This window comes from Oncorhynchus keta, chromosome 27, assembly GCF_023373465.1.
Source record: "Oncorhynchus keta strain PuntledgeMale-10-30-2019 chromosome 27, Oket_V2, whole genome shotgun sequence".
In the NCBI taxonomy this organism is placed as follows: Eukaryota; Metazoa; Chordata; class Actinopteri; order Salmoniformes; family Salmonidae; genus Oncorhynchus; species Oncorhynchus keta.
In genome coordinates this window covers 38,602,199-38,618,612 of record NC_068447.1, presented here as the reverse complement: position 1 = coordinate 38,618,612, position 16,414 = coordinate 38,602,199, and the positions used below count along the sequence as shown (strand labels likewise).

The 16,414-nt window shown below is 45.3% G+C and overlaps 1 protein-coding gene across 5 annotated transcripts in view; it reads left to right on the top strand.

Moving 5' to 3' along the window:
- Nucleotides 1-16,414, top strand: part of LOC118359979 (membrane-associated guanylate kinase, WW and PDZ domain-containing protein 3-like) — a 195,799-nt gene that overhangs the window by 154,441 nt on the left and 24,944 nt on the right. For all 5 annotated transcript variants that reach the window (XM_035738948.2, XM_035738947.2, XM_052482382.1 and 2 more), the window contains 4 exons: nt 1,139-1,316; nt 4,948-5,027; nt 6,178-6,235; nt 10,205-10,311. In XM_035738948.2, coding sequence (XP_035594841.1) covers nt 1,139-1,316; nt 4,948-5,027; nt 6,178-6,235; nt 10,205-10,311 — 423 coding nt within the window. The remainder of the gene's footprint in view (nt 1-1,138; nt 1,317-4,947; nt 5,028-6,177; nt 6,236-10,204; nt 10,312-16,414) is intronic.

The window sequence follows — 16,414 nt, the reverse complement described above, 5'->3', positions numbered from 1 at the left end:
GCCTTTGGACTGTTCAATGACTGACGACGTTCGTACATCGAGACGACACACTCATCACTTCAGGGTCTGCACGCACACACGCCAGGAAGCTTCTTCCTCACGTTTCTGCAGGAGGGTGATAGATATTATGTGCATTCTATTGTTGACGTTACAAAGGAGCTCTCCATTGCCTCCATGCCTCCAGCAGGAAGAGCTCCTTCTCTTTATATGTAAATATGCCGGGCACTGCACTACTGGCAGTAGCTCCTTGCGTTCATCTTTTTATGTGCCATTTTCTGCCTCCATTCAGATCAGGAAAAACAGGTCTGAGCACTGAATACATTAACGAGTTAGGTCAGAGGCATGCAAATATAAACCTGGAGATAAGAGCACACACACACACACACACAGGGCTGGGCTGTGTGATGCTAAGGTCTGGGCTCTGAGCTCTGTGCTGGGTAGGGCTGAAGCGCAGTTTAGGTCAGCTCTACCCATTGCTGCCCGCTAGCCGCTCGCACTCCAGAACATCACTGCTGACATGCAAATCCTGTGGCACACTTGCTGCGCTTCCGTCTCGCTCGCTCTTTCTCTCTCGCTCGCCCATCTTTTCTCTGTCTCTCTCTCTTTGTATCTCTCTACCCTCTCTTTCTCTCTCTACCCTCTCTTTCTCTCTCTACCCTCTCTTTCTCTCTCTACCCTCTCCTTCTCTCTCTACCCTCTTTCTCTCTCTACCCTCTCTTTCTCTCTCTCTACCCTCTCTTTCTCTCTCTCTACCCTCTCTTTCTCTCTCTCTACTCTCTCTTTCTCTCTCTACCCTCTTTCTCTCTCTCTACCCTCTCTTTCTCTACCCTCTCTTTCTCTCTCCCTGTCCCCTCTCTCCATCTCCCCTCCCTGTCATCTCCCTCCCCTCCCCTCTCCCTCCCTCCCTCTCCCCTCTCCCTCCCTCTCCCCTCCATGTCCTCTCTCTCCTCCCCTCTGTGCTGTGTGTAACAGTCTAGAGCCCACAGTCTGTCCAGGGCAGCAGCACGGCAGTAGCAGGAGCAAGAAGAAATGCAGGGAGCTCACAGGGTTCCTCATGCTGCCTCCACACGCTCACCACCTTTCTCTCTCCCATTTTCCCTCCCCCTATCCCTCTCTCCCTCCGTGGCCACCCACGCAGAGCACAAGGACAAGGCTGGGCAGGAGTGGAGGAAGACGGTACCCAGCTATAACCAGTCCAGTAGTGGGGCTATGGACTTCAGGACTTGGAACACCTTACCACACGACGAGAGCCAGGAGCCCCTGCCCAAGACCTGGGAGATGGCCTACACAGAGACGGGCATGGTCTACTTCATAGAGTAAGTACTGGTCTTCTGGTTCTCGACTCCAGTACAGTGCCAGGGTGGTGTTGGTGATGCTAGTAGTAGAGAGAGGTAGTTTTCAAAGAGGGATGGTGATTTGTTTGTACAGAGAATAGTTTCGGTGTTACACTTGTCGATCCGGAGTCCTACTTGTTTTTCTGCAGCTCACAGTACAGTGATTTGAAAGTGAACAATAGTATTATTGTAATTATGGCATAGGATTTGTGAAATTATTCATTATATTAACCTATCTGGTGTCTAGAGTACAGGTGTATTGTTTTCCTGTGTTTGATGTCGTGGTTCTGGGCTTGGGCTGAAAGCGTTGGCCCTCTCCCCCTCCCTTCGTTGTTTACCAGTCTGTTCTGTTTGTGTGGCTCACACAGCATACAGAAGTCAGAGCCAGGTGCTGTAGCCGGCCTAAAATCAATAGCTCATTCTCTCTGAGCAAGAGAAACAGGAGAAACAATTGGACAAATGGAACGCTCCCAAAGGCCTGCTCTCTCTCCTCTCTGCTTTCTGCAAGATGTCTGCATCTGCTTTCTGCTCTACCTCTCTCTCTCTCCCTGTCTCTTCCCCCCTCTCTTCCTTCTTCCCTCCTGCAATTTCTCCCTCTGAGGGCCTGTCTGCCTCTGCTCTGCTCTGAATGCTTCTCTCCCTCAGATGACCTGTCTCCCTCTTTTCTGTGCTGGCTACCTTTCTGTCATACCTCCCTCCATTTCTCCCTCAAAGAGCCTCATGATTCCAAAATAACGACATACAGTTGAAGTCGGAAGTTTACATACACTTATGTTGGAGTCATTAAAACTCATTTTTCAACCACTCCACAAATGTCTTGTTAACAAACTATAGTTTTTGGCAAGTCGGTTAGGACATCTACTTTGTGGATGACACAAGTAATTTTTCCAACAACTGTTTAAAGACAGATTATTTCACTTCTAATTCACTGTATCAGAATTCCAGTGGGTCAGAAGTTTACATACACTAAGTTGACTGTGCCTTTAAACAGCTTGGAAAATTCCAGAAAATGGCATGACTTTAGAAGCTTCTGATAGGCTAATTGACTTAATTTGAGTCAATTGGAGGTGTACCTGTGGATGTATTTCAAGGCCTACCTTCAAACTCAGTGCCTCTTTGCTTGACATCATGGGAAAATCAAAAGAAATCAGCCAAGACCTCAGAAAAAAAATTGTAGACCTCCAAAAGTTTGATTCATCCTTGGGAACAATTTCCAAACACCTGAAGGTACCACGTTCATCTGTACCAACAATATTACGCAAGTATAAACACCATGGGACCACACAGCTGTCATACCGCTCAGGAAGGAGACACGTTCTGTCTCCTAGAGATTAACGTACTTTAATGCAAAAAGTGCAAATCCATCCCAGAACAACAGCAAAGGACCTTGTGAAGATGCTGGAGGAAACCGGTACAAAAATATCTATATCCACAGTAAAACGAGTCCTATATCAACATAACCTGAAAGGCCGCTCAGCAAGGAAGAAGCCACTGCTCCAAAACCACCATAAAAAAGCCAGACTACAGTTTGCAACTGCACATGGAGACAGAGATCGTACTTTTGGAAGAAATGTCCTCTGGTCTGATGAAACAAAAATAGAACTGTTTGGCCGTAATGACCATTGTTATATTTGGAGGAAAAATGGGGAGGCTTGCAAGCCGAAGAACACTATCCCAACCGTGAAGCATGGGGGTGTCAGCATCATGTTGTGGGGGTGCTTTGCTGCAGGAGGGACTGGTGCACTTCACAAAATAGATGGCGTCATGAGGATGGAAAATTATGTGGTTGTATTGAAGCAACATCTCAAGACATCAGTCAGGAAGTTAAAGCTTGGTCGCAAATGGGTTAAGGACAACAAAGTCAATGTACTGGAGTGGCCATCACAAAGCCCTGACCTCAATCCTATATAAAATTTGTGGGCAGAACTGAAAAAGCATGTGCGAGCAAAGAGGCCAACAAACCTGACTCAGTTACACCAGCTCTGTCAGGAGGAATGGGCCAAAATTCACCCAACTTATTGTGTGACGCTTGTGGAAGGCTACCCGAAACATTTGACCCAAGTTAAACAATTTAGATGCAAAGCTGCCAAATACTGATTGAGTGTATGTAAACCTCTGACCCACTGGGAATGTGATGAAAGAAATAAATGCTGAAATAAACCATTCTCTCTACTTTTATTCTGGCATTTCATATTCTTAAAATAAAGTGGTGATCCTAACTGACCTAAAACAGGGAATATTTACTTGGATTAAATGTCAGGAATTGTGAAAAACTGAGTTGAAATGTATTTGGCTAAGGTGTATGTAAACTTCTGACTTCAACTGTCAGGTTGTGATTTTAAAGGGGCTTTTAGTTTGATTTGTTTGTTTGGGGTTTGGCAGAATGGTGAGGGAGGACGAGGGTCCAGTGGTTTGGTGAATATCTATACTTAATATTAATATTGCCATTGAGAAAATTCAAAGCAAAACGAGACATGACCTTTTTCAAGGTCAGTCTCGCAAAAAGACGCATTCTTGCGTTCTAACTACCCGCTATTCAAAGTGCTCTGAACAAATTAAGGGAATTGTTCACAAACATTGGCACATCCTAAAATCCAATGATAGTCTCGGTAATGTGTTTTCGGATCTTCCCCTGGTCGTATTCTCGCAGGGCAGAAATCTGAGACCAATTGGTAAACTCTGATTTACCACCCCAAGATATTCCTGAACAACGTCTATTTGCGCCCCTACTGGATGGAAATTACAAATGTAATGGCTGTGCTCAATGCAATGGCACTTATAAATGTAGATCCTTCAAACACCCACAAACAAGGAAATCGATCCCAATAAAAGGTGTTATTACGTGCTCCACTAAGGCAGTTATTTATCTTATAACTTGTCCTTGTGGAAAAAATGATGTAGGTAAAACAAAGCGTGAATTAAAAGTACGTATCTCAGAGCATCGTCGCACCATTAGGTGTAAAAACTTTACTTAGCCAGTTGCGGCCCACTTCTTGGAGGCAGGCCACTCGATTTCGTCTCTGCGTTATATTGGCATCGAACAGGTCACCCTCCCCTAGGAGAGGGGGTAACCTTTATAATTTATTGTTAAAACAAGAGGCTGCCTGGATCTTTAATTTAAAGACCCTTGCGCCCTTCGGTCTCAACGTAGACTTTGTTCTGAAGCCATTCTTGTGATTATTGTGACTTTGTCATTGTAATTGTGTGTAATCTTGTGTAGTCACATTAATCTATGATCGTATGCTATCCATTTGTTTGTATGCTGTTCTTTGTATGACATTTTAATATTTGATTATTAACCAATGATATTAGGCCACTCTTGGCCATGATTACAGACACCTGTGTCTTTTGACACTATATAAACGAGTCATCCCGTAGTGTTTGTGATTACACCCTGATGAAGACAGCTTGGCTGTCGAAACGCTGGTAATTAAATGTTTGCATCTGAGCTCCTAGAGTGTGCGGCTCTCTTTTATTTTCAAGTTTTCTACTCCGCTAGCCAGCACCTCGTCTTAATAGGTGTGCGTTTCTTTTTCTTCTAGAATATCTATACTTCACCTAGTTGCGATGTTTTTTGCTCAGCGTGTAAAGTCGTGCCTCTCTGTCCCCACAGTCACAACACCAAGACCACTACCTGGCTGGACCCCAGGCTGGCCAAGAAGGCCAAGCCCCCGGAGAAGTGTGAGGATGGAGGTGAGAATCCCACACTTGTTCTTCTCTCCTTTTGAGGACTTAAAATAGCATTTTGAAAGGAAATATATTTTCCGTAACCCCTAAACCTAACTTTAAACGGAACTAAACCCCTAAACTGAACTCCTAACCCTAATTATAACCGTAATTGTAACCCTAAACCTAACCGCTAAGTTTAAAATCCCCTTTTTCCTCATGAAGATGTGGGAAATGTCCGCGCGGGGGAGGATTGTCCTTGTTTTATTATCCTTACAGGGGACGTTTCAAGTCCCCACGAGGAAAGAGGAACAAGACCACACACACACTGGTTCTCACACACAGACGGTGTAGATTACCTGTTCTTACACAAGCATCTTGCAGCAAGGTGGCACTCTCCCGACACACACGGCAGGTAGGTACAAGGTACAAATCTGTCGTTCTGCCCCTGAACAAGGCAGTTAACCCACCGTTCCTAGGCCGTCATTGAAAATAAGAATTTGTTCTTAGCTGAGTTGCTTAATTAAATAAAGGTAACATTTTAAAAATTAACTCGCGCGCACACGTTACTGTCCATAGTCTCAATGCAGCCCATTAGACAGAACTATAAGTGGGGATCCTGTATGCCGCTGCAGGCTTGTGACATGTAGACAAGACAGACAGTACTGTAAACAGTTAAACATGGCCCTGCAGGCCACAGCGATGCGGTGACACACTACATTACCCAGCCTGCCCCCTGTCCCCTAATGGCTTGTGGGAGACCTGCGGAGAGCTCATCAGCACTGTATCTCCAAACAGGCAATTCCACAGTCCCTCTTGCGTGAAGCACTCTTTCCCCCTGCATGTGTTCGTCACAGGGCAGCACGCACTCCAGATTCCACTCACACACCGCTGGGAGAAGACAAGCCATTATTTTACAGGATTGCCATAACTTCACATTTCCTTACTTCCTATCTCGCTCTCTCCCCCTACTCCCTACCAAGCACCCGGTGACAAACAAGGCAGCCCCCTCAGTAGTTTGTAGTTGGTGTGTTTCAACCCTGGATCCTTAGTTCCATGCAGTGAGTTGTCATTCAGAACCGCGTGCCTCATTGTGTGTGGAGACTGTGTCTCCGTTGTTCCAGAAGCTGTAGCAGCACACTGATTTGCATCTTCCTCTTCTGTCTTTTGCCTGCAGAGCTTCCGTATGGCTGGGAGAAGATTGAAGATCCACAGTATGGAACCTACTATGTTGAGTGAGTATACCGCCTGTGATTTCTGGGTGCAGTGTTTCTCTATGTAATGTTGTGGTTATACAGGAGTTGTGGCATGGTTCCCTTTTATTTATTTAGCTGTTATTCAGTCCAGATTGCACAGATGGGCTTTGGTAAATATTGCATTTTGTATTTATTAAGGATCTCCATTAGCCAAGGCAGCAGCTACTCTTCCTGGGGTCCAGCAAAATTAAAGCAGTTTATACAATTTAAAAAAACATTACAATACTTTCACAGATTTCACAACACACTGTGCCCTCAGGCCCATACTCCACCACTACCACATATCTACAGTACAAAATCCAAGTGTGTATAGTGTGTATGTTATCGTTGTTTCATAGTGTTATACTGTACAATAGACTTTTAGAAGATTGTGCCATTTGATAATAACGTGTTTTGTTTCATGAGCTGGGATTTATATACACCAGGTTGAAATCATTCTGCTGGACAGGCAGACCTGAACTTGTCAGTCAGTGTGGTTTTCAAATTTAACTTGTACTAACGATTAAGTTTGACAAGACGGACTAAAGACAACTCGCCTTCCCATACAGCCTTCCCATACAGCCTTCCCATACAGCCTTCCCATACAGCCTTCCCATACAGCCTTCCCATACAGCCTTACCACACAGCCTTACCACACAGCCTTACCACACAGCCTTACCACACAGCCTTACCACACAGCCTTCCCACACAGCCTTCCCACACAGCCTTCCCATACAGCCTTCCCACACAGCCTTCCCACACAGCCTTACCACACAGCCTTCCCATACAGCCTTCCCATACAGCCTTCCCACACAGCCTTCCCATACAACCTTCCCACACAGCCTTCCCACACAGCCTTCCCACACAGCCTTCCCACACAGCCTTCCCTTCCCTGCTCTACAGGGTTGCCACTGCCTGGTACAGGGGGCACATGGGAGGGGTGACAGGCATGACCTCATCCTGTTCAGAAACACACACAGGCACTCAGAGTTCACCCAGCATAGCCTCCTATAGGAGCAGAGGGAGAGCGAGAGAGGGGGTAGGGGAGAGAGCGAGAGAGGGAGGGAGACTACATGAACATACAGTGCCTTGCGAAAGTATTCGGCCCCCTTGAACTTTGCGACCTTTTGCCACATTTCAGGCTTCAAACATAAAGATATAAAACTGTATTTTTTTTGTGAAGAATCAACAACAAGTGGGACACAATCATGAAGTGGAACGATATTTATTGGATATTTCAAACTTTTAACAAATCAAAAACTGAAAAATTGGGCGTGCAAAATTATTCAGCCCCCTTAAGTTAATACTTTGTAGCGCCACCTTTTGCTGCGATTACAGCCGTAAGTCACTTGGGGTATGTCTCTATCAGTTTTTCACATCGAGAGACTGACATTTTTTCCCATTCCTCCTTGCAAAACAGCTCGAGCTCAATGAGGTTGGATGGAGAGCATTTGTGAACAGCAGTTTTCAGTTTTTTTCCACAGATTCTCGATTGGATTCAGGTCTGGACTTTGACTTGGCCATTCTAACACCTGGATATGTTTATTTTTTAACCATTCCATTGTAGATTTTGCTTTATGTTTTGGATCATTGTCTTGTTGGAAGACAAATCTCCGTCCCAGTCTCAGGTCTTTTGCAGACTCCATCAGGTTTTCTTCCAGAATGGTCCTGTATTTGGCTCCATCCATCTTCCCATCAATTTGAACCATCTTCCCTGTCCCTGCTGAAGAAAAGCAGGCCCAAACCATGATGCTGCCACCACCATGTTTGACAGTGGGGATGGTGTGTTCAGGGTGATGAGCTGTGTTGCTTTTACGCCAAACATAACGTTTTGCATTGTTGCCAAAAAGTACCATTTTGGTTTCATCTGACCAGAGCACCTTCTTCCACATGTTTGGTGTGTCTCCCAGGTGGCTTGTGGCAAACTTTAAACAACACTTTTTATGGATATCTTTAAGAAATGGCTTTCTTCTTGCCACTCTTCCATAAAGGCCAGATTTGTGCAATATATGACTGATTGTTGTCCTATGGACAGAGTCTCCCACCTCAGCTGTAGATCTCTGCAGTTCATCCAGAGTGATCATGGGCCTCTTGGCTGCATCTCTGATCAGTCTTCTCCTTGTATGAGCTGAAAGTTTAGAGGGACGGCCAGGTCTTGGTAGATTTGCAGTGGTCTGATACTCCTTCCATTTCAATATTATCGCTTGCACAGTGCTCCTTGGGATGTTTAAAGCTTGGGAAATCTTTTTGTATCCAAATCCGGCTTTAAACTTCTTCACAACAGTATCTCGGACCTGCCTGGTGTGTTCCTTGTTCTTCATGATGCTCTCTGCGCTTTTAACGGACTTCTGAGACTATCACAGTGCAGGTGCATTTATACGGAGACTTGATTACACACAGGTGGATTGTATTTATCATCATTAGTCATTTAGGTCAACATTGGATCATTCAGAGATTTTGCTGCACTGAAAGAAAAGGGGCTGAATAATTTTGCACGCCCAATTTTTCAGTTTTTGATTTGTTAAAAAAGTTTGAAATATCCAATAAATGTCGTTCCACTTCATGATTGTGTCCCACTTGTTGTTGATTCTTCACAAAAAATACAGTTTTATATCTTTATGTTTGAAGCCTGAAATGTGGCAAAAGGTCGCAAAGTTCAAGGGGGCAGAATAGTTTCGCAAGGCACTGTAATCTGTTTATGCTAAGGAATCACTGGGACAACCATTCATTTCTTTTTTCTTCCCTCCCTGTCTTTTTGTTTTGAATGAATACAGTAGAACAGAATGGCTCATTATTTCCTAACTAAAGTACAGAACAAGAGCCATGGTAATCAAAGGAGCGGACTGAGCACACTCAGTCACAGAGGAGCGCTTCTCTTCCCTGATTGGATATGGAGGATAGCTCTCAGCGTGACTCATGCCCAACGAGAGCACAAACAATACTTTTCTTAGAAACGCGCACACGTACACATAGTGACACACATTGACACGCATGAACACACACATACAGGCACGCACACAAATAGGCACACACATACACTGGCAATTGGCACACACACACACACCGTATCTCACAAACAGCATGCGTCTGATTTATGGAGCAGAGCGAGAGTGGCATCCGTTTTGTGCATGTTATAAAAGCTAGTCACGACTGGCTCAGAGCTACAACTGTTAAAGCGCATTATGCAGATGAGATGCGTTCCTTGCTTTACATGCAACCTGGGGTGGTGCTCCTCTCTGAATAGTAGATGTTTAAACACAAAGTGCTGACCTGGGAATCTGGTATCGAAACGCTAGAGCTCTACCGCTAGCAGGCAACAGCAGGCACACCGGCTGCTTTCCTGATCCTGGGTCAGTCCGACGTGGCCATTGTGAGCAGAGGTATGGACACTGGTCAGATTAAAGGTTATCCCGCTGATCTTAGGTCAGCTGAATGTGTCGAGTGGTAAACTGGTGTGTCAACAGGGGCACTGTGGCGTCGTTTGTTTTGGTTTGTGGTTTACAGATGATAGTCTGTACAGTACCAGTTTGTGTGCATGCCAAGTGCAGGTTTGCATGACTGGATAGGGATCAGGGATTTGAATACACTGCGTTCTGTGAGTGTAGTGGGAAACAGACAGGAACCTGTTTGGAGTTTTTGTCACGACACAAGCATAGAAGAGAACGTATCAAGAAAGATATTTTTTGTATTGTTACCCAATTAAAAGATGCTGCCAAGTGAAGAGACCGATAACTGGTGTCACATCTCTAAAAGGAGAAGGACAACAACGATCAGCAAGCTGTGAAAACACGAAAGCCTCACGTTCCTTTAGTCGGTGTCACTTTCCGTCCGATTTTTAAACACGAGTGTATTGGTCCTTTCTCGACGTTGTATTTCTGAGTGTTTTCTGTATTTACAGTTGCTCTCTGTGTATATGAACTGTATATTGAGCTCTTCAGCTAGCGTCCTGTTTTTGTCTCTGTACTGCAGCCATATCAACCAGAAGACCCAGTTTGAGAACCCCGTCCTGGAAGCCAAGAGGAAACTGAGCCTGGACACCCCCTCCTCTGGCCAGCAGGGGGCTACCACACCCTCAGGTAACGCTTCTCTACCAGCCCCATGTCACCATAGACTGCTCATTGTCATGGTCACTAACTGGTGTGCCTCTTATTATGAAGCAGTGTATTTCATGAATAGTTTTTTTAAATTGGGCATGCGTTCTGTATGCTAGTGTAGATGTTGGGACAGAGCATAAACCCAGAATGTCTTACTCAAGGTGATCTGAAGTGAATGATTTTTCCTAATCAGATCTCAACAGCTTAGAGACCATATCAGTGTACAAGCCCAATACACTACATGCCGAGAGGGGGGAGGGGGGAGGGTGGGTTGAGAGAGAGGGGGGAGAACTTGCGTGCTGACTGCTGAGTGATGTTATTGAGACATCTTGGACTACAGGCTTGTGTTTGGGTAATTGTGATTTCCGAGGTTTTCAGCAAGTCTTATGTTGAAATAAGGATATTGATCACCCAGCCATTTGACATTTCTCTGCTGAGCCAACTGTGTTGCCCACAGAATGGAACATATGTCAGACAGGGAAGTGACGACCGTCCGAACACGGAGGCTGACTCACAATATGACTCATAAGAAGACACAGACGCCAACAGCACTGTCACTGTCTGTACCAGCTATCCCAGCGTTTAGCCTAGAGGGCCCTGGTTGTCACAGACATATGGACCTAGAGGACAGTAGCAGGCTGCTAATGCTGTCCTGGAACAGACCACAATAACCCCTATGAAAAAAAACCTGAACACCCACTGATCAAAATCAAATCAAATGTTATTTGTCACATGCGCCGAATACAAACAGGTGTAGACCTTACCGTGAAATGCTTACTTACAAGCCCTTAACCAAAGCGAACAGAGTTTTACAAAATAAACTAAAGTAAAAAAAGATATATTACACCTTTGAGTAGGTGTGTCCAAAGGGTGGCTACTTTGAAGAATCTCAAATATAACCAACTGTTTTGGTTACTAAATGATTCCATGTGTGTTAATAGTTTTGATGTCTTCACTATTATTCTACAATGTAGAAATAGTACAAATAAAGAAAAAGCCTTGAATGAGTAGGTGTGTCCAAACCCTTGACTGGTACTGTATGTAATAATAATAATAGTAGTAATAATCATAAAATATATATATACTGTATATACATTTCAAAAATGACAATCATGAGGCTATATACAGGGGGTACCAGTACCGAGTCAATGTGCAGGGGTACAGGTTAGTCAAGTTAATGTAAATCAAATGAAATTTTTATTTGTCACATACACATGGTCAGCAGATGTTAGTGCGAGTGTAGCGAAATGCTTGTGCTTCTAGTTCCGACAATGCAGTAATAACCAACAAGTAATCTAGCTAACAATTCCAAAACTACTACCTTATAGACACAAGTGTAAGGGGATAAAGAATATGTACATAAAGATATAGGAATGAGTGTTGGTACAGAGCGGCATAGGCAAGATACAGTAGATGGTATTGAGTGCAGTATATACATATGAGATGAGTATGTAAACAAAGTGGCATAGTTAAAGTGGCTAGTGGTACATGTATTACATAGGATGCAGTAGATGATATAGAGTACAGTATATTTAGTTATATGTATAGTTTAGTTATATGTATAGTTTATGTACATATGAGATGAATAATTTAGGGTATGTAAACATTATATTAGGTAGCATTGTTTAAAGTGGCTAGTGATATATTTTACATCATTTCCCATCAATTCCCATTATTAAAGTGGCTGGAGTTGAGTCAGTGTGTTGGCAGCAGCCACTCAGGTAGGTAGGGGTAACGTGACTATGCATAGATGATAAACAGCGAGTAACAGCAGTGTAAAAACAAATTGGGGGGGGGTCAATGTAAATAGTCCAGGTGGTTGATTAATTGTTCAGCAGTCTTATGGCTTGGGGGTAGAAGCTGTTAAGAAGCCTTTTGGACATAGACTTGGCACCGGTACAGCTAGCCTTGTTGTAGAAAAGAGAACAGTTTGACTTGGGTGACTGGAGTCTTTTACCATTGTTTGGGCCTTCCTCTGACACTGCCTAGTATATAGGTCCTGGATGGCAAGAAAGCTTGGCCACAGTGATTTACTGGGCCAGACGCACTACCCTCTGTAGTGCCTTACGGTCAGACGCCAAGCTGTTGCCATTCCAGGCGCAGATGCAACCGGTCAGGATGCTCTCGATGGTGCAGCTGTATAACTTTTTGAGGATCTGGGGACCCCATGTCAAATCTTTTCAGTCTCCTGAGGGGTGGAAAGGCGTTGTTGTGCCCTCTTCACGACTTCCTTGGTGTGTTTGGACCATGATCATTTGTTGGTGATGTGGAAACTCTCGACCTGCTCCACTACAGCCTCGTCGATGTGAATGGGGGCCTTCCGTTTCCTATAGTCCACGATCATCTCCTTTGTTTTGCTCACGTTGAGGGAGAGGTTGTTATCCTGGCACCACACTGCCAGGTCTCTGACCTCCCTATAGGCTGTCTCATCGTTGTCAGTGATCAGGCCTACCACCGTAGTGTCATCAGCACACTTAATGATGGTGTTGGAGTCGTGCTTGGCCACGCAGTCGTGGGTGAACAGGGAGTACAGGAGGGACTAAGCACAAACCCCTTAAGGGGCCCCCGTCCTGAAGATAAGCGTGACAGATGTGTTGTTGTCTATTCTTACCACCTGGGGGCGGCCCCTCAGGATGTTGAGGATCCAATTGCAGAGGAAGGTGTTTAGTCCCAGGGTCCTTAGCTTAGTGATGCGCTTTGTGGGCACTATGGTGTTGAACGCTGAGCTGTAGTCAATGAACAGCATTCTCACACAGGTGTTCCTTTTGTTCAGGTGGGAAAAGGCCGTGTGGAGTGAGATTGAGATTGCGTCATCTGTGGAACTGTTGGGGAGGAATGCAAACTGGAGAGGGTCTAGGGTTTCCGGGATGATGGTGTTGATGTGCGCAATGACCAGCCTTTCAAAGCACTTCATGGCTACCGATGTGATAGTCATTTAGGCAGGTTACCTTTGCTTTCTTGAGCATATGAAATATATAGGTATTTGGCAGGGAGAGGTTGAAAATGTCAGTGAAGGCACTTGCCAGTTGATCGGTGCATGCTCGAAGTACACGTCCTGGTAATCTGTCTGAATGCTGACCTTTTTAAAGGTCTTGTTCACATCGGCTACGGAGAGTGTGATCACACAGTCGCCTGGAACACCTGGTGCTCTCGTGCATGCTTCAGTGTTGCTTTCCTTGTAGTGAGCATGAAAGGCATTTAGCCCGTTTGGTAGGCTCGCATCTGGATGAGCATTTCCTTGTTTGCTTATTGACTTAGACCACACTCAATGAGCTGTATTAGTGCCAGCGACGGTTTGTGGTGGTAAATTGACGGCTATGAAAAATGTAGATGATCCAGGTAGACAGTGTGATCTACAGTTTATCATGAGGTGCGCTACCACGAGCATTACCTTGAGGCAACCTTAATATCGGACATTGAGAAATAGACCCCCCCCATCTTACCGGACGTAGCTGTTCATTCCTGCCAATGGAAAACCCAGCCAACCTTATATTAGCCGTGGGAGGCTGTGTGCTCCTCAGGCTTTGTTGCTTTGCTCTGAGCATCATCGTCATCTTCCCAGATGGGGGAGGTCCCTGGAGGTTGTTGGTGAACTATGTGGTAAATAATCAGGGTTTGATTGAACAGAGGCCGTAATTTTAGTACCAGATCAACTCAGACCCTTTAGAATAGAAGAAACACTGCTCTACTTGCATAGCCTATTAGGGCAGAACAACTCCCAGGGTGTGTGTCCCAAATGGACCCCTATTCCCTTTATGCTCCACTAATTTTGACCAGGACCGATAAGGCTCTCGTCAAACGTAGTGCACTATAAAGGGAACAGGATACCATTTGAGACACAGCTCCAGTCCATTTTCTGTCCCGCTAAAAGATTATTTTTCCATGGTATTATTATGATTATTTTCTGGACGGTTCTTTTGGCTGATCCTCTAGTTTTCTCCAGGGTGATTCTCTGCACTGCTCTGACAGAGCTCTCTACTCCCTGTTCCTCACACACTCCCCGGGGTTGTTAATGAGTATTAATGGCTAATGGTGGTCTGTCTCCCATCGGAGTGGAGAGTAGGCCGGAGGGGGCGGGCTGCCACGTGGAGGGCTTTGAACGTTGTTTTGACAAAGTTCCCCAGTCTGGCCTCCCTCTCGGAGAAAGAGACAGCTGTCTGTCTCCACAGTGCTGAAGCTGTAGGGGACCGTCATTACCCTTCGTTGACAATCCTCTCTGTATGGCATTTCGTAGAATCACAGCGAGCGGCCTTGCCTGCCTGCCTGAGAAATAGGCCATCCCTTTGTGTTACCTTGACATAATCAGGGCTATGTAAACATGTCTATGTAGCACCCCCTTAACTCCTCCACACACACACACATATCCTCACACACAAACAGCTCAGTGACACTGCTGGTGTGCGAGAATGTCATGTTAATCACACTCAGCATAATCTGTTTTCTCAGAGCGCTGAAAATCCAATTATGCAAATCAAAATCCCATGACACATTGACGGGTAGAGGACATGGCGAGGAGGGGAGGGGTGTATATCTTTACCCCTCCTAATGAGATTGATACCCCCACCTCTCCTCGATCCATCCATCCGCCAGTGGGTGTAGCAACATTAGAGGGGGACACAGCCCATAACTCTCCCAATGGAAACCAAGGTCAGGGGTTATAAATGACTGAGGCCACATCTGATTATCCTCTGTATCTATCCACTGTGTCTCTATCACTTTCAGTCCATCTATTTAGCTCCCTCGCTCTCTCTTTCTCTCCCTTTCTCTCTCTCCCTCCTATCTCTCTCCATCCCCCTGTCACCCTGTCTCAGTCACATGGTGAGAGCTGAAATTTGTCGTGACTGAGGTTAGCTCTCTTTCTGTTTGCCTCCATGTTATGGTGGTTCCTCAGATATATTTGTTTGCTTCCATTCAACCACAAGCATTAGAGAGGTCGGGCACTTGGTGTGGATTTTGGGCGATAAGGCCCGGCTCGCGGTCGGCGTTCCAATTTATCACAAAGCTGTTCGATGGGGTTGAGGTCAGGACTCTGTTCAGGCCAGTCAAGTTCTTCCACACCGATCTCGAAACAACCATTTCTGTGTGGACCTCGCTTTGTGCATGGGGGAATTGTCATGCTGAAACAGGAAAGGGCCTTCTCCAAACTGTTGCCACAAAGTTGGAAGCACAGAATCATCTAGAATGTCATTGTATGCTGTAGAATTAAGATTTCCCTTCACTGGAACTCAGGGGCTAGCCCAAACCATGAAAAATAGCCCCAGAGCATTATTCCTCCTCCACCAAACTTTACAGTTGGCACTATGCATCGGGGCAGGTAGCGTTCTCCTGGCATCCACCAAACCCAGATTCGTCCATTGGACTGACAGATGGGAGCCCAACGGCATTGAGCTTTACACCACTTGGCATTGTGCATGGTGATCTTAGGCTTGTGTGTAGCTGCTCAGCCATGGAAACCCATTTCATGAAGCTCCAGACGAACAGTTATTGTGCTGATGTTGCTTCCAGTGGCAGTTTGGAACTCGGCAGTGAGTGTTGCAACCGAGGACGAACCATTTTTACTGGCTCCGTGCTTCAGCACCCGCCGGTCCCGTTCTGTGATCTTGTGTGGCCTACCACTTTGCGGCTGAGCCATTGTTGCTCCTCGATGTTTCCACTTCACAAGAACATCCCTTACAGTTGACCGAGGCAGCTCTAGCAGGGCAGAAATCTGACGAACTGACTTGTCGGAAAGGTGGCGTCCTATGACGGTGCCACGTTGAAAGTCAGTGAGCTCTTCAGTAAGGTCATTCTTCTGCCAATGTTTGTCTATGGAGATTGCATGGCGGTTTGCTCAATTTTATACACCTGTCAGCAATGTGTGTGGCTTTAATAGCCCAATCCACTAATTTGAAGCGATGTCCCCATACTTTTGTATATATATAGTGTAGATTGTAGGTTCTATCAATTTAATTGTTTGCACCATTTGTAATCCCCCTTTTATATACATGTATTGTAAATATGTCTCTATACTTTTCTTCCCCCTACCATCCCTACCCTGATCGGAGTAAAGTAACGGACAACAATACTTCTACAGCTACTTACAGCT